The 18,702-nt window shown below is 41.0% G+C and overlaps 1 protein-coding gene across 1 annotated transcript; it reads left to right on the forward strand.

Annotated features, from left to right (window-relative positions):
- Positions 1-402: 402 nt before the first annotated feature.
- On the forward strand, positions 403-16,680 carry col9a1a (collagen, type IX, alpha 1a). The gene is made up of 32 exons (XM_073473192.1): positions 403-477; positions 1,326-1,400; positions 2,168-2,206; positions 2,298-2,360; positions 4,472-4,525; positions 4,705-4,740; positions 4,988-5,011; positions 5,622-5,675; positions 5,942-5,995; positions 6,223-6,255; positions 6,424-6,480; positions 6,628-6,681; positions 7,519-7,572; positions 7,689-7,742; positions 8,563-8,616; positions 8,705-8,758; positions 8,907-8,960; positions 9,346-9,399; positions 9,549-9,602; positions 9,712-9,756; positions 9,851-9,904; positions 10,017-10,070; positions 10,402-10,455; positions 12,377-12,448; positions 12,748-12,783; positions 12,882-12,926; positions 13,151-13,183; positions 13,812-13,958; positions 14,160-14,214; positions 15,245-15,433; positions 16,217-16,294; positions 16,451-16,680. Exons 1-32 carry the CDS (start codon positions 403-405, stop codon positions 16,678-16,680), a joined length of 2,088 nt encoding a protein of 695 aa, XP_073329293.1.
- Positions 16,681-18,702: the final 2,022 nt, after the last annotated feature.

Consider the following 18,702-nt stretch of genomic DNA (forward strand, 5'->3'; position numbering starts at 1 on the left):
TTTACTTGTAGTGGAGTATTTTTATACTCTTATCAAGGAATACACAACAAAAGTCTACTTCCTGAGGCCAGGTACAGGACAATATCAAATAAGTATCTGTCATGGTCAATTTCCACTGTACTCTCATGCATTATGATTATTTAATTTCAAAATAAAGGTGAGTGAGGTGAGAACACCCCACCCAGTCTGTGTGGAGGAGCCTTCCTCCTCCTCCTCCTCCTCCTCCTCCTCCTCCTGCCGAGCCTCAGCTTCTCATGAATAATCAGGACTTTCTAACATCCTCCCCTTCCAGCAGGCGGTGGGGTTTCAGTCAGGGGGGAGTCTGACAGGTGGACCGTCCGTGAGCCCCGTCTAATCTGGGAAAAAGGGACTTTTGGCGTCTTCCTCGGCCCTGGGAAGATCATGGCTCTCTCCAGGATCTGTCGAGAGTCTCTGCTGGTGATTTTACTACAAATCGTGCTGATTTGCTCGGCTCAGGTGAGAGATAGGTGCTCCGTCTTTTCTCTGCTTCATCCTGTGATATTCCTGTAGATGCTCTTCAGGCACTTATAGAGAGCTGACTCTACTTTATACTGTTTTATTTCCTGTGTTTTCTGATGATATAGAATCTGAGATTTATGATTTTGTATCTTAACTATATGTTATAATATTTTCTACTGGACCTTTCAGATTATCTATGTTCCTCTGAGAGGAGTAGATGTTGTTCATTATACTTTTTAGTATGTTTTTTCCCCATTTTTTTTCATATGATCATGAAAACTAACTCTGTATGTTTCTATACTTTAATGCGCTTAAATTAAATCCCTCTAATCTCTATAACATTTTTTAGGGACTGAAGTGGACTTTAAATACTTTTCTGGTTTTAGTTTTGGATTTTCTTTCACAACGTGTGTTTGTGTTACATATTTTTTTTATTGTTCGAGCTGTTTATAAAATCTGGTTGGTGATATTTGGTGAATTTAAAGCCAATTTCTTTATAAAGTTTATCTTAAAAAAAAAACGTTGTCCATTCATCTCAGTGTGCACACCTGGTACCAATAAGGTCCAGACAGCAGCAGTAATCAGAACACATGCCGTTACTTAGGCGGTGTAATGGGACTATAATGGGAAACCAGGTTTAGTTTCATGACCTTTCCCCTCACATCACCCAAACAATGAGACTCTGTGTGAGATGCCCGTCCACCACCACCACCAGCAGCAGCAGCAGCACCACCAGCAGCAGCAGCACCACCAGCAGCAGCAGCAGTGGTGGTGCTGGTGGATGATATTTAGAGATGAATTTCAGTGAGAAAAAAATCTGATGTGTGTGTGTGTTTGTTCTACAGAGGGGCCCGGTCGGTCCCAGAGGCCCCGTGGGGCCGGCAGGAGTATCTGGCGTTCCCGGAGTGGACGGCATCGATGTGAGTCGCAGTTTCATCTCAGTTATAAACTTCAGTGTTCAGATGTGGGTCAAAGCTGCGGATCAGCTCACTTCTGGGTTAATCAGCTCAGTGAAGCTGCTTTTCATTGTTTTCACACAAGAAGGAGAAAAAGCAGCAGTGAAGTCCTACAGCAATAAAAACATCTTCACATGACTTCATCCTGAATACATTCACCTTCACTGTGAGCTGTGATGTTACACTCTCCAAACCATCTTCTCCTCTCAGATTAATTCACCTCACATGAGTTAAAACTACATCAGGTCATTTTTTAACTGAAACTAAAAGATGAAATGTTGCACGATGGGCTGAGAAAAGATCCAATGACTGCTTGAAGTTGAAGCTTCAGTGTTTAATTCATAGTTAGTTCCAAAACTGTATTCAGTAAACTCAAATATGTATCATGTTTAAATTGGCTGTTTTTCTTTAGTTCCTGAATCTGCAACAACAGGATCATTGTCAGAGTTTTAGAAATAAAACAATCAGAGTTCAAGTCCCCGTCAGTGCACCCAAAATAAAGACTTTGCTTCAATTTAAATGTGTTGAGGAACAAGAATATGAGGATAAAAACCCGGGAGTGAAGTGATGGCCGAGCCACCAGAACACGTCAGTTTAGAAGAGCTTCATGACCCCAGAGTGCTGAGTGGTAGATAAAACCCTGTGCAACGAGAAAACTCATCATAAAAAGTCTTCGATTGGACTTTTTGATATTGAATAATCATCTGAACATGTTGTTCATGTGTCCTCAGGGCGACAGAGGAGAAGACTCCACAGTGAACGGAGGACCAGTGAGTGGACTTTAACTTTCTCCTTTCTAATACAGAAATGTTCAACGGACGCTTTAAGATTCATGAACTAAAATCAAACTTCTGCTTCCAGGGCGCTGATGGAGACGACGGCAGAGACGGAGCTCCTGGAGCTGCAGGCCTTCCAGGCGCAGATGTAAGTGAAACAACATGTCGAGAGTCTCGTCGGGGAACAGACTGGTTTCTTCTCCTCAGAGAGAAAAAACAAAAATAACAAAAAGATTGTGTTTAAATTTGAATGAAGGCTCCTTTAATCCAGCGGATGAGTCACTGTGTCTGTAGTGACTCTCTGTAAGATCTGAGATATTCAGATCTGCTGCTGTGTGAGCAGTTTGTCTTGGCTTCCACTGGGTTCAAAAAAATTAAATCAATACGACTATTTAGGGGAGAGTCTCGAGTGGCTTCCTGACAGAAACAGGGGTCTTTTTGTGTGAGGTGGGGGGGTGTGCAGGGGTGTGCAGGGGTGTGCAGGGGGGGCTCGGCTGCCCAGAGATGGCTGACAGGACTGAAGCGTACGCTGGGAGAGGCGGTGGCAGAATGGAGTCAGTGTGTCGGCCGTCTGCTGCGGTGACGGTGCTGAGAACAGAGCGGCAGCTTCATGAGAGGAAAGAGAGGAAAGGTTTTAAAGTACGGCAACATTTTAACCAATCAGACTTTAAGAAATCGAAGAAGAAGAAGAAGAAGAAGAAGAAGCAAAAAGACCAGATTCTGTAAAATAGTTCCAGATCCAGTCCGAATATATTGATTATCTGAGGGGGCATGTTTCCATTTTTCTGAGGGTGAAGGCGACTTTTTGCTGTGATTTTCTAGTTTTGCTTTTAGCTGGAGTGTTGTCAGGTTATTTATGGGGGAGACAGGTGAGGGGAGGAGCTAAAGAATGGAAGGAAAAGGCCACGCCTCCTCATTATCATTAGATTTCTCCACAGATGAAAGTTTCATAACTTTGACACAAGGAATTTATTTATTAATTCATATTTTTTTTACAACTTGGGTGATATTTTCCTATTTTTTTCATTTCTATCATTAACTATGACTTCATCTCACCAAATTGAATGTACTTAAAGGTTAACTCCAGAGGAAGCTGTATATAATCTGATAAAGTTGCATTGTGGGTAATGTAGGCTCCAAGTGTTGAAAAGCAGTCTGCTGGACTCATTATGGACAGTTTAAAAACAAAATGATCAAAATCGATACAGCAGAACCGGAGATATCACTTATTATTCCACACATCCTTTTCAAACCCTGCCGCCTACATTACCCACAATGCCACTGAGTGATATCACTTGAGGCAGTTTATCAGATTACATGCAGCAGACACACATGAACACAGAGGATCTGCTCCGTCAGAGAGGAAGAGAGAAATGTCCTTGTTTCCTAGTTAGAGCTGCAACTAACCATTATTTTAATTATGGATTAATCAGGGCGTCATCTTTCTTCTTTTGTCCAACCAACAGTCCAAAAACCCAAAGACTCCTCATTGACTGTCAGAATCTTCACATTTAAGAAGCTGGAACTGGACAATAGCTGGCATTTTTCTGACAATAGCTGGCAATTAATTTTATTTTGATTGACTAAGTGACGCAGACCAGAGCCCAAAGCTTTACACAACACAACGGTCCGAATGTGACCCAAAACCTGAAACTTAGCCTGGATCCGTTGGGTTCAGGTCGGGTAGAAGAACATAAGGATTGAGATAATCTGGCTGAACTGTAAACTGGCCTGTTTACAACTGATCTGATTTTCTTCTCAAGTCTTTGTTTGCTGCCACATCTGGCTCTGTTGAAGCTTGTTGTTTGTTGTTGCAATGATCATAACCAACAGAAACAAAGACCAGAACTGAGACCCAACAGAACCGACCTGTTAAACTGCTGATTTGACCTGAAAGATATAATTAGTGACACTCAGTCCAACCTGATGGTTCAGGTCCACTGTAATAAAGACCTCGTCTCTGATGTTGTAACGCTGGTTAAGACCTGTAAAGTGGTTCTGGTATCATTTTCTCTCTAATAAAGTATTAAACACACTGATGTTAAGTTGTAAGTTGAGTGTCGTTGTCTGCAGGTTTCCATTTAAATCACGAAAATCATGTTGTGATTAACTTAGAAGAATCAATAACGTGAAACTTTCTTGATTTTACAACAGGTTTCACATATTTCATCAGTTTTAAAGCGTCCGTGTGTCGTTCAGCGTTCACTGTAAAGAATTTATCTTAAAGTGTTTTTAAAGTGTTTTGTGTCATCTTTGTAGGGACCTGTTGGACCTCCTGGAGATCCAGGCACATCAGGCCTCAAAGGGCCAAAAGTAAGTTCAACATCAACACATTTAAATAAACTGATGAACTGAATGAATGGATGAATGGATGGATGGATGAGCTGGTGGGCAAATCTTTTCTTTAAGGCCGAACTCTGAGCATCTGTGTATATAAATATTGTTCCTCCTGTTATTTCTGATTTAACATTTCTGTTCTTGTTTGTTTTCAGGGAGATGCTGGTGCACGAGGGCCTCCTGGGGAGCCTGTAAGTACAAATATTAACCTGAATTTAACTTCCGCAGGTCGGTTTTGGGGGGAAAAACACCTCAGACCCTCTTTACTTAAAGGAAAAGGTCACCCAAAAATGATAGTTCAGTAATTATTAACTTAACCCTGTGTCGTAAAAAAACAGCGTAGCAGCATTTTCCTTAACAACTGACGTATGAAAACAACATAAACACTGTGCTTGAGTCTCAGTCTGACACTGTCAATCCATTATTTCTCTCTCACAGGGTGTCGGACCTGACGGGCTCGATGTGAGTACAATATCACACTTTATACACGATGTGTTTAAAGTTAAATATTATGGTTAGTGGTTCAGTTTAAAGGCTGTTAGTGGGGATACTGCACAGAAAGGAAGCTGCAAAAAAAGAAGAAAATCATTTGGTCTAATTTTTGCCTTTAAAACCTAATTTTCTTCAAACAAGAATTTAAAGATGTGTTAATATCTTTGTGAGGTACTTGTACTTTAGTATTTTAAGTACAAGTACCCCAAAATTGTACTTAAGTACGGCACGGTACTTTCCACCACTGAAAATAAGGTCCAAAAAGACCGAGTTGAAAAGTTTTTTTATTTTTCTTGCCTGTTTACTTCCTGTTTTGGATCGACCATCTCATACTGACCTCTTCTGTGATGTCACTGAGTACTGACCACACCCACGAGTACACTCTGACATCACAGCAAGCAAGGTGACAGCTTCCACCACCAGAGGGCAGCAAAAACAAGCCTTACAGATGGTGTAAAGTTACTCTTTAACATGGCTGTATTTATGTGTCCCAGGCTGTTATACACTGATTAAACATAATCTATGTCACAGTGTCCGAGGCTTCGTGTAACAGACTGTTCATCACACATTTCGTCCACAGGGTATCCCCGGTACAGACGGACTGCCAGGTGAACTGGGCAAAGTCGGAGCACCTGTGAGTACACTGACCACTTCAGTTACAGCATGTAGAGCCTGTCAAGTTTAAATTCAAGTAAAACACGACAAACCTAATCAATAAACACATCCTCGCACCGAAACGACTCAATAGGTCGATTGCCATCTATCTCTGACTGTCATACGAACATAAACATTTAAGGTCCAGTGTGTGGGAATCTGTTTCTACAGTAGCCCAGAAAGGACAAACCCAGATGTTTTTGTCCTTGTACACTGTATTAATAAAGACTTCTTTATCTCACACAGGGAGCGAGAGGCAAGAGAGGTCAAGTTGGGCTTCCAGGTGCTGCCGGGCCACGGGTAAATATCAAAACATCTGTCTCCACTGATGTTGAACTTTACCACACTGATTATTAACGTTGAAGGAGAAGTGTTATTTATTTACATTCACTGTGGCAGGTGAGTCAACGGTCAGCTCTCAGTGAGAAACACTGTGTGACACTGTGGGACGTTAGACGAAGACAATCACTTAAAATCATAACCTAAAGTAACATTTTAAGCTGAACCACCTTGTGTTTTCTCTTCAGGGTCCTCCAGGTGTGTATCAAGGCGAGGACCTGGTAAGTTTGACCCCAAAGTAACATTTACTTACATCTACAACCATTTCAACAAAAACTGCTTTCTGCCTTCACAAATATAACTTTACATAAACGCCCCAGTCACTGTCAGTGGAGCCCCCTGGTGGCAGGGCTCTTCCATGACCTCAAATAGGCTGTTGTGTTTTTCAGTGTCCCAACGCCTGCCCCTCCAGTCTGACCGGACATCCCGGTCTCCCCGGCATGAAAGTGAGTGAAATACCTCCTGTGCTGATGTTACTTCCTCTCTGTGACATCGTTTGTGTGTTTATTTCACATCTGTAACTCTTTTTAATGAGACCGTTTTGCTAAATGCTTTTAAAACAGATACATTTAACTTGTTGTTCCTGCCTGTAGGGCCACAAAGGGGTTAAGGGTGAATCTGGTGAGCCTGGAAGACAAGGACACAAGGTAACGTCCTCTCCGTTCACACTGTGCAGCCTCTGTGATCGATTTCTGCAACAGATAACATGCAAACACATTTCTCTTGAGAATTGTCTGAACTGAAACGGATTTATTAATGTGCTGTCGAGACCCTGATATGTGTGGAAGTACAGGGTACAAGGAAGGATTAAAAATTAGCATTTATAATAAAAATAATGCTCATATTATGTAAAAAATGACAAAAAGTCAACGTTATATATTTTCTATAAAAAATGTGTATAGTTCTGACTTTTTATCTCATAATTATGATTTACCATGGGAATATGAGATAAAACTAAGACATATAAAGTCGTAATTATGATAAAATATGTCAGAATTATAAGAAAGAAAGTTGGTATTATGAGATTAAAAGTCAGAATCATGAAATAAATAAGCTTATTTCTTATACTTTTTCTAATCTCATGACTTTTCATGTCATAATCATGGTTTACCATGAGAACATGAGATAAAACTATGAGATAGAAAGTCGAAATTATGTAATAATAAATCAATATTATAACAGAGAAAGTCAGTATTATGAGATTAAAAGTCATTATGAGATGAAAAGTTGAAATAAAGAGACTAAAGTCACATTTAAAACATAAAAAGTTGTAATTTTGACTCTTTTCTCATAATTATGACTTGCCATAGGATTATTATCTATAATTAAAAGTAAGTTTTCATCTTATTTTTTTCTTTTACTGACACAAATGGGCTTCCATAGAATAAAACACACTTTTTTTTTGTACATTTGACAAAACTAAATAACGCTGAATTTGATGAAAACAGAAATTTCAGATCTTTCACAGCTTCGTTCTCTTTCAGGGAGAGGAGGGCGATCAGGGAGTGCCGGGTGATGTCGGAGCTCAAGGACTACCAGTAATAATATTTCACTCTTCTCTCTCCACGTTTCTGATGAGACGACTCCTCTCAGTCAAAACATATTAACATCGGACATCTTCGTCTCTTTTCCTCTGTCCGCTGAGTAATTTTAGGGCCCAGGTGGATCAAGAGGCCTCCCAGGAATATTGGGCGGCAAAGGTGACAGGGTAAGAGCTGACACACACACACACACACACACACACACACACACTGCACACACAGTTTCATGGATTCATGGACAAAGTTGGAAAATTGAAGCTAACGAGCACACTGGTTGCAAAAACAAGTCTGATTGTGTGTAGGCTTATGAGAAAATGACCCTTCTAATCTCTCGTCTCAAGTCGTCTTCAACACAGCACGACGTTCGTTTTGTGAATCGTGATCCCATTTAGAGTAAAATAGACGATAAAGCGGGGCGTGTTTCAGGGCGTGGCCACCTCGTTCATTTAATTATTTGTTTATTTGTTTATTTGACACGGACAGTTTGCAGCCTCCTCAATGTAAAAGTTAATTTACGATGATTTATGATTTAATTTGCGATTGAAAAGTCACAACCACGGCGTGTCCTCGCAGTCGTATCCTCCCCAGCTCCACCCTCCCGTCCAAATATGGTCACTTCTGGCTCCAAAAACACAAAAACAAACACAAGATGGCGATGATCCATATTGTGAAATTCATCATGATGGGTTATATATACACACAAATAATGTCTGATTGTCAATTATCCAATCAGGACGAGACACACGAGAGCCAACCTTTAAATCTCCAACAAAGAAAATTTCAAAATAAAAGCTCATTAAAGAATGCAACTTCTATCAGCCCCAGTCATCTTCAGTCATCTGCGTTTACATGTTTTGACTCAAATTTGATCTTTTAATCGGATTTTATTAATCGTCAGCCTGCTAAAAAATCTCTTTACTTTTTATTGTTGTTTATTAATTAATTCACCTTTTACTGAATACAACAACGTTCCTTCTTTACAAACAGGGTCCTCGTGGAAAACCTGGTGACGTCGGTCCTCAGGGAATCCAGGGAGGCCCAGTGAGTACCCGTCTCCGACTCACCTCTGTCGACCCTCCTCATCGTTATTAAGACAAAATGCTGATAAAATCTGGTGATTTGTTTTTAGGGCGATTCCGGCCAGAGAGGAGCCATCGGTGAGGTCGGGCCGGCCGGAGTGCAGGTAAAAACACCAACACACTGATTTCTGGAGCAGTGAAAACGCTCCTTCAATGACGTCATCAGGGTCTGTCTGTACGTCTGCGTCTTGTGTTTCTCCTGCCTACGTGTTAATTACTTTGTGTTATGTTATCTTCTTCGTCTCTTTACAGGGGGAGCGAGGTCCAGCTGGAATCAGAGGAGTGCCAGGACCAGAAGGAGAGCCTGTAAGCACTGCGTCCTCTTATCTATCAATAAATCCTGTTCCTGTCTGTCCAGTCGTACCCGCCCAAATGAGTCCCAAACTTTTCCCTTGGAGGGACAAACAAAAGCAAGGACTTATTGATATGGGTTTTTGGTTAAATGTCTGTGATTAACACAGGCTGAAGATATTTTAAATGTCCCACAGTTTAATTATAAAGCTCTTCTGTGTGTTAGAAACGGTTAGCGGTTGCTAACAAGTGTCTAAATGAGACTACAGAGGTTGTCGGGGACATTTAACGTCCTCACTGCTTTAGGATGCTGAGCACCATTTCAACTGACTGAGTGTTTTTTCATTGACACATGACGAGACACATTTATATTAACAACTATCATCTTCTCTGTCGACAGGGCCTCGCTGGTCCTGATGGCCGTGAGGGAATACCTGGCCTGCCAGGATCCAAGGTAACCAGTATATACAGTATTTTAAACATTTCAGAGGAGTGTGTGTCAGTGATTTGATTCTGCAAAACATTTATCACCACCATAGGAACTGAGAAATGTGTGGATCAGAGATTTTGTGCCCTTTACACTTCGTTTCTGTTGTTTTTTAGGGTCTTCCTGGTAAAAGTGGGGCTCCAGGTGATGCTGGCCCACAAGGACTTCCTGTAAGTGTGACCTCTGACCTCAAACCATCCCTGACTCGTCATTAACAGTGTGAGATTTGTCCTCGTGAGCTCAGACGTTGATGTTTTATACCATTTTTTCTTCTTGTAGGGTTTGCCCGGCGCTTATGGCCAAAAAGGCCAGGGTGGGTTAAAGGTACGATCAGGACAATTTATTCAATTACCTCTTCTTCTGTAACTGACGGTCATGTCTATGTTGTAAAAATAAACTGCGCTGTCTCTGTCACCAGGGTGTCACAGGTGATCCAGGTGTTGTAGGAATGATGGGGTCTCCAGGGAAACAAGTGAGTTCAAAGCAATTTAAAATGCACATTAAACTAGCTGCTAACGTTCAGTCTCTGGACTTTTATTTGGTTTGAGGGAATTTTCCTGATTCGATGTCTCATTTGTTTGCAGGGCGAGCGTGGCGATCAGGGCGAGGTCGGACCTGTCGGACCCAGAGGAGGAACAGTGAGTCAGCTGCATCTACATTTCACTTAAAGCTGCAAGATACAGTTTCTTTTTCTTCATAAAACAGGAAATATATATTGTTAGTCCCGCCCTCTTTCCCTTCACTTCCTGCCCCAGCCTGTGTCACTCATCCTGATGAGGCACAGGGGAGTTTTTCATTACGACAACTTTTATTCTGATCGATAAATCATCGCAGCTCTACTGATCGGTCAGAAATATCAATCATGCGCAGCTCTGGATTTAAAATATTTAATTCCATGATGCTCGGATATATTTATCGGTCTTTTTGTGTTTCTATGCAGATTCTACTTTTTCTTTTCTCTTTTTTTAGGGTGAACGAGGACCGAGAGGACACGACGGGCCTGCAGGAGCACCAGGAGCCCGGGTAAGACCTGAGAGAGGGTTTAAAGGATAAAGTCTTCAGTCCTCAACACATCGGCACCACATGAGTGACCGACACAGTGTCAGAGAATATAATCATATAATCATCTCTGGAGCTGTACAGGTTGCAGGTGACAGGAGAGTTTGGTCAGAGACAAAAGAGTAAATTGGGATTCAGTGTTGTTATCTAAAGAAGTGAATATGTACAGAATGAGGGAAAAGGTCAGATCAGGATTGGAAAACATATATTTACCTGCAAAAACAAGCTGTTGAGCACATCTCCCTCTATCACAAAGGGGCAGGATTTATGTATTTTACAGGTCAAAGTTCAAACAGTTTGAATGAAGAGTGTGTTGTCACGTATCTCTATCATCATATGTGGGTGGGTTGAATGAACGATGATCGAGCACTGCTTTAGAAGAGAAGAGTATCGCACCAGAACAGGAGCTAATATCAGGGTGTCCACCCGGGTGTCACCTTCTCATCACTGTCATTACTGATCGGAGCTGGAGCCAATAAATAACCCGGCCCTGCCGCAGAGTCAGGAATGAGAGCTGATCGGACGATTTCCCAGTAAAGACAAAAGTCAGATGTCAGTGGATGTTGGTGAGTTTTTAACCAGCGTGAAAAGAGATTAAAAAAGATTAAACTTGCATTTCACCGTGATGTTCTCGTCCTTTTCGCCCCCAAAAAATTCAAAATAATGGGGACACTTCCATGACATTAATGCTGTCCTCTCTGCTGTCTCGCTACATTGAATTAGCTCGCTAACTGCTCGCTATTTTATCTTTGTGGCGACAAAAGGAACAAAAGAAAAAGACATTTTTCCAGCAACAGATTACTTTTATGAAAAACTAACTTAATAACAGATTGCTTGAATTGCAGAACAAACACATAATGTTACTCGTTACAACAAATAAGTAAGTACTTTTGGGATTAACCTCGTCCCTGTTAGTTTCATACTTATGGATTTAGAAAATGAAAATTGTCACATGGCAAGAAAACCAAACCTGGATCAACAACAAACTAAGAGAGTTAGAAAAGTTCCTGTTTCTGTCAAACTAATTAAACCTGAGAGGGAAACAACAGGATTATGGTAAATTATGTTTGTTAAAGGAAAAGAGGTTGAAGATCAGAAGAAAATGAGAACGTGGATGAAACAAGAAAGAGTGAAAACTGTTCAATCAGGTTGAAAATATGAAAACATAATCTCCTCCATGTGATCGACAGTTACTCTGAGTAGCAGCTGAACTTTTCTGCTCAGCTCTGAAACCTGGACTCTATCAAAGTACGAGATTGGTTCCTGAAATACAAAACCAGAATCAGTGTTCATAAACACCATCTCCTCTCCTGAACGTATTATTCAACATGAGGATCATTCACCAAGACAAACCTTGTATCTGGGACCTGAATGCTCGTGCCACGCTTTTATTAAAGAGTGTCAGGTCCTTCTGAACTTCAGTCGCCGCAGTTTAAGTCTCTAATCCGCCGGTGAGCAGGGCATGAATGGCCCCTTGTTACAGGAATCTGAAAGCCCCGTGGGGGTTTTTTCTGCAGCTCAGGGGGGATTCAGGGCAGGAAAAAGAAGCTGAGAGGCCCTGAAAGAGCTCTCTGTTCCCCAGGAATGCCTGAAACCAGTCGCCCCACTGTACGCCACAATCAGCGCCCACACACACCCAGAAACATGTAGGGAGGGTGGATGGAGGGTGGAGGGTTGGGGGGTTCTTCAGGACCTTCCAGCCTCACTGAGATGTTTTTATTTTCTCTGTCGATGTGGTCAGGTTCAGGTGGGGGGAGGTAACGTCTGAAGCTTCACATCCACACACACACACACACACACACACACACACACACACACACACACACACACACACAGTCGGTCTTCTGTGTATTTAACTATTTATTTCTGTGTGTGTTTGAAACAGGGAGGCAGAGGGGATCCGGGCCTTCCTGGACTTCCTGGTCCTGCTGGTTATCGTGGCCAGAAGGGCGACAGAGTAAGAGACACATGATAAACACTAATGTGTCACATGTTACTGTGGTTCATTCTGGATCGAGATGATCCACTTTTTCCAGTTCTGAATCCCAATGTTTGTTCATGATAACTTCCAGGCAGAAACCCCGGCGTCACGCACAAACTTGCATACAATTTAACTGACTTTTTTCATCAGTGTTTACATCTAATTCACCTGAATTGCACGTTTGATGCTGTCACATCTCATCAATAACAACACTTCCACTAACGTTATGTTGAAAAGAAAAAACTTATTTTAATTACTTGTGTTTTTTCTCTCAGGGTGCCGTCGGTCTGGATGGTCCAAAGGGAGAGCAGGTGTGTTTCAGCTGCTAGTTAAACTCTGTTACTGATCACAGTGTTGAGACTTGAGAGCAAACAAAGTGCTAAAAGTCTGTCATGTGTCTTTATTTTAGGGAGCTGCCGGTTCTGAAGGAACAGCAGGAGATAGAGGAGAACTGGTGAGTGATCGACTACTGAAACACCTGCTTTTGACTCTCATGCAGACGGTAGTATCTCTCTACTGAGGACAAAACAAAAAGAAAACATCTGTGTGAAACCACAAAGTTAAATTTGAGGTTCTGGGGAGTCTGATAAAGTCTGGAGAAGCTGAGGTGTCAAATTATAAAGTTAAGGTGCAGCTTTCTGCAGTCAAACAGTTATTTACATGTCTTTTCTTCTGCAGGGTGATGAAGGAGAACCAGGAGAGAAAGGATCGGTACGTTCACCTGCACAAAGCATCACAACCACATCACAATAACTCCTGTTTACTTCACTTCATAAGGTCCTTATTGGTTTTCTGATATAATTCCCATTGTTGCAGCTACAGGAAATCTTTTAATTTGCCATAAACAGCTGATACTTTCTTCAGTTAAACAACAACAACAGCAACTCCTGTCTGACACCTTTTGCCTTTTTATTTATATAGCTCCACTCTTCCTTTGACCTTTGAGAGGACGTTTTCATTTTACAACCCCGATTCCAGACACGTTAGGACAGAATGTGATCATAAACAATATATTTACATCGAACAAGTTTGGACAGGAGCGACAAAAGACTGTGACAGTTGTTGAATGCTCCAAAAACACCTGTTTGGAAGATTTAACAGCCGAACAGGTTGATTGGTAACAGCTGATCGGCTCATGATCGGGTATGAAAGGAGCATCGACGAGCTCAGTCATTCAACACTTGATTATATAAAGGGGATTACAACACGTCCCTGATCTCAGTCCAACAAAAGAATAAATGACATGTTTATATTCGTCACTGTGTTGTTGAGTGTCCAGCAGCGTGTGTCCTACCTGTCGTCCTAATCGTTCTCGTCTACCTGCTGCTGTTCATTGCAGACGGGCCCACCGGGCGAGACGGGAAATAAAGGACCCGAGGGCAGCCGAGGACAGCCGGGCAAAGAGGGCAAAGAGGGCCAGCTGGGACCTCGCGGCATGCAGGGCGACATGGGGGTGCCGGGCCTGCCCGGGACACAGGGTCCAGCGGTGAGGTGTTTTTATCTCTCACAGCTTCCTCCTGAATCAGAGCTGAAAGAGGTTTTAATTTAGAAACACAGAATGTTTGGATGGAAGCTGTTTTTTCATCAAGTATTTTATTTTATGGAATTAAATATATTCGAGACACATTTGCTCATTAAACTGTACGAACAGAAGAATCATCACTGTCTGCAATCTGTGTTTGTTCAGGGAAAAACACCAACTGACACACACATCAAACAAGTCTGCATGAGGGTAATGCAAGGTAAGTGTCATCTTCTTACCAGAATGAGTAAGTCTGTGTTCTGTACTTTCTACCTTTTATCTCGTTATCTTTTAATCAAAAGCAAAAGAATAAATAAATAAATAAATATGTATGTAAACATTGTGATACTCTCAGAAAGAGCAGAAAGATAGTTGTTTTTAACAGTGTGAGTATCCCCACATGACACTTTACACTTCTACTCTGCCACATTAAAGAGATAAATAATCTACTTTTTACTCCACTACATATTCCTGACAGCAAAAGATACAAGATTACAATTTTAACATCTGGAACATACGAAGATTTTACCTGTTCTGGTGACTGATTCATTATATTAGGTTAATTTTTGAAACATCTCAGCTTCTCAAATGTGACAACCTGCTGTTGTCGCTCGTCTTAGAAAAGACAGAAAACGTCAACATTTTTAGATTCGATTTGATTGATCGAATATGTAAAGATCAAGAAACGACAGACAAGAATAATCGTTCAAAAAGAAATAAAAAGCGTAACAGACAGAAAAAATAATATTTACAGATAATGAAAAAGCATAAAGCAAAATAAACTGACACTGAATGATAATCAACCAGCTTCTTTAATGATCTGAACATAAACTCTGATTAATTTTCCTACATTTGTCTGAATGTAATGTCGATTATTTGACTGTCGGACAAAACTAGACGTCACTCTGAACTAACTGTGACGACATTTCTCACTTTTATCTTTCAATTTAATTCAGAAAATAATCAGCGTATTCATCTGCAATGAAAAACAATCAAACGCTGCATTTTTCTGCATTGAGTGTTTTTACTTTTGATACTTTTAGGATATTAAGAGTATTTTTACAGTGTGTGTATTAGTACTTGTACTTGATACTCAGTAAGGACACTGTCTAGTTAATCATCCAAACAAAAATACATAAAACCCATATTGTCTCAGTCAGTCAGTCAGAACACAGTTTAGGTTTTGACCGGCTCTCAGCTGAAGTCTCATCTTTACATATAAACATCTAACATGTGGTCCTGTGTCACAGAGCAGCTGGCCCAGCTAGCAGCCAGCCTGAGCAGGCCCGAGTCGGGCATCGCCGGGCTGCCCGGTCCTCCTGGCCCGCCCGGACCTCCAGGCCCCTCCGGTGAGAACGGTTTCCCCGGACACACCGGATCAAGAGGACTGCCCGGTCTGAAGGGTCCGGCTGGGCTGCTGGGTCGCAAAGGACCCAAAGGTGAGATTCAGATTCGGATCTATTGATCTGTCTGATATCGGCCAGAAAAAGGTATTAAAATATCTTATCGTGTTTGATGACGACATCTGAGGGATCATTGCAAAAAATGTGTGTACGTCAGGAGATATGTCGATACCAGAATTTCTAATATCGGTGTCGCTAATGGACAAGTATTGATCAGATGAGCAGCTCTACGGTCAGAAGGTTGTTGGACTGAACGTCTGAGAAATGAACAAGAAGAGTAAACGAGTGACCAAACTGATCGATGACCTGCCGATTAACCGGTAGTCATAATAATGCTGATTTGTGAGTTTAGTTATGATTATTATAATGCTTTTATATCCATATATTAGAGGAGCGGGGCATTTTTAAGCATATTTTTATAAAATGGAAGGATGCCCTCACCAGATATATATTATTATTACAGCTTTGTATCAGATCTGTACTCAGATATCCTGATTTGAGTCTTGCAATCGGACCTGGCAGAGAAAAATGAGCTATTTGCAAATGTGATCTTGTGAAAATCAAACCTGAACATCTGCAGGATCTCATCTGCAAATGTTTAAATGAATCAACACTGTGAGACTGAAGATGTCACGGTCAATCTTTGGTTTTTATATCCATCCTGCAGTGACCCACTTCCTCCTCAGAGACCAGTCAGGTTCATCTTAATGTTAATGAAGGAGCAGATGAGATGTGAAGTCTGAGCTCGACCTGCAGCTAAATTTGGCAGCTTTAATTACGTGTATCCTCGTGGTGATAATCATGTTTTCCTCTCTGCAGGTGATCAGGGTGACAAAGGGGACAGAGGACCCACAGAGAGAGGACCCAAAGGAGCACCAGGTGCCCCCGGTCTAACAGGTAAAGTGACAAGTAGGACTAAGACACCTGATTTTAGAACGTGTCCTCAATTTCTGCAAAAAAAACACATTATTCACAGAATAACATCAAAAAATACCAAAAATAACCCATTTTGAAATATGTATGATATATATGATGAGTCCTCGTCTCTTTCAGGTGAACCCGGTCGACCAGCTTACGGTAAAGACGGTCGTGAAGGTTTGCGGGGACCCCGCGGTGTTCCCGGTACAGCCGGCGTTCCCGGGCCTCCCGGTACCCCCGGTGTGAACGGTTACTGTGAGTCGTCACAGTGCGTCCAGCCCATGGTGGCGTCGCCGGTTTCTGCGAAGGACACCAGCATGAAGGGCCCCACTGAGATGTGGGGAGTGGCCAGAGCTGAAAACTGAGAGACTGGAGGAGAAACCAGGAGCAGAAGATTTGTCCATTTGGGTTTTTTGTCACTTGGTTTGTATTTTTTTTAACTTCATCCTCTCATTTGGAAAGTAATTTTGTTCTCTTGACGCCATCTTTGTGGTTATAAAGTGACACGAAGGTGGACACTGAACAGCACACCTCACCTTTTGAAACTCCTTTACAGAGAAAGTTTCATTTTACCTCAGTTTTGCCATCTCTGTACTGTAAAATCTGAGAAAATTCAAAACTCTCTGAATATGTACAAACCTACCAACCACATTTCTATCCAAGCAACAACGACGCGAGTCTGAAAAGTTTCTCTGTATGTTTATGTAAATGTGTCAATACGCAAAATTATACTGCTGGATGACGTACATTGTGTTTGTGAGTATCTTTGTTGTTCATCCCCCCCCCTGTGTGCCGTCTCCTCTGACTGTAGGATATGTTTGATGATTTCTCTCTCATGACGACTGTTGTTTTTGTTGATTGGAGGGTGGCGATGTGTGAAAACCTCTCTGGCAGTTTTATATGACTTCTTATTTATTATATCAAGGTTCAAAGTGACATCTTCGAGTTGTACAAAGGAGGAAATAAAAACATTTTGATAACCTCTTGCATGTTTTGTATGAACGAGTACGGCCCAGAAACAACCAGGAGCGTGCTGAAGAATTTCAAATTAAAACTAAATTCCTGTGATCAACAGCTTTGAGACACTTATTCCCACGAACCAAACTTAAAGAGACGTGAAGAGAAAAACATGCCAGAAGTTTCTGAAGTTTTGACGCTGAAGCCGTGTTTGAAATTGACAATTTGAGTGAACTGCTTCAGTTGGTAGTATTAAGGAGGAAGCTTTTTCTTTCATTATGCACTTCGAGAAAAAAGTCGAAATGGTGGCCACCTCTTCCAAGCTCGTGTGGTTTCATTCATCAACATTTTTTCAAGTGTTTATTTTGTAATACTCATTTTGACCACATGACACTGAAGTGCACGACTACTCATGTCCTAAAAAAGATGAAAAGCTTCCAGGAGAGTTTGTTTGTTTGTCCGTACTTTCCTCCTAATAAGCTCTCGTTCTTTTAAATTCGGCTATTTGACAAATAATTCATGTTTATAGCTAAATGTTTTTACACTTGTGGCATTCAGGAAGGAACCTCAGTGGTAACTGACAAAGACTTTGACTTTATTTGATTTACTAAAAAAGGACAAGAAGGATTGTAGAAATGTGTCCATCACAGATGTTTCAGTCTTTCAGTGTTTAAGTTTCTGCAGTAAAATCAAACCAAATGACAAAATGTACATCAGGATGATCAACAAGAAGGATCGAAGGAGAAGAAGAAGAAGAAGAAGAAGAAGAGTTTGGGGATGTGAAGTCTTCAGGCTGTATGTTTCTAAATGACCAGCAGGGGGCGGCCACACCATCATTGAGTGTTTAGTTCATATTGTCTCTGTTCATTCTTTAAAGACATTTGATCTGTCAGCTGATTGATTTCTAGCACAAGAGGCTGATTGGCTCAATAAAACCTTGAGGATCAAACACCTTCAGAAGAAAACACAACCATTTTGATTTTGTTACCAACTGTGCGGTTTAAGTAAATAGTGTTTTTTCTACATAGAATGTAGATATTTACAGTGATGGAAGTACATTTACTTGAGTACATTTTCGAGGCACTTGCACTTTGAGTATTTCCATTTTCTTCTACTTTATACGTCCACGCCTACAATTTGAAGGCAAATATTTTTTTGCCTTCAAAAAAACAATACACCACGTACACTTTATATTACATCTTTAATAAATGAGCATGAGAGTTAATTAAACTTAAGTTAACAATAAAATGCTTTGTAGGCAACTTATGAATCAATGTAAAGGTTTGTAAACATCAGATGCAACTTTATAATAAACAGTTGCTTAATAAATTGTTTATAAAGCATTTAATTATTTATTAAAAGCAAAATAACTATAGACTTAAGTTTAATTTACTATAATAACCATTACCATTTGTTCATAACAGGTATTA

The sequence above is a fragment of the Pagrus major genome, chromosome 1, assembly GCF_040436345.1.
Source record: "Pagrus major chromosome 1, Pma_NU_1.0".
NCBI classification, from domain to species: Eukaryota; Metazoa; Chordata; class Actinopteri; order Spariformes; family Sparidae; genus Pagrus; species Pagrus major.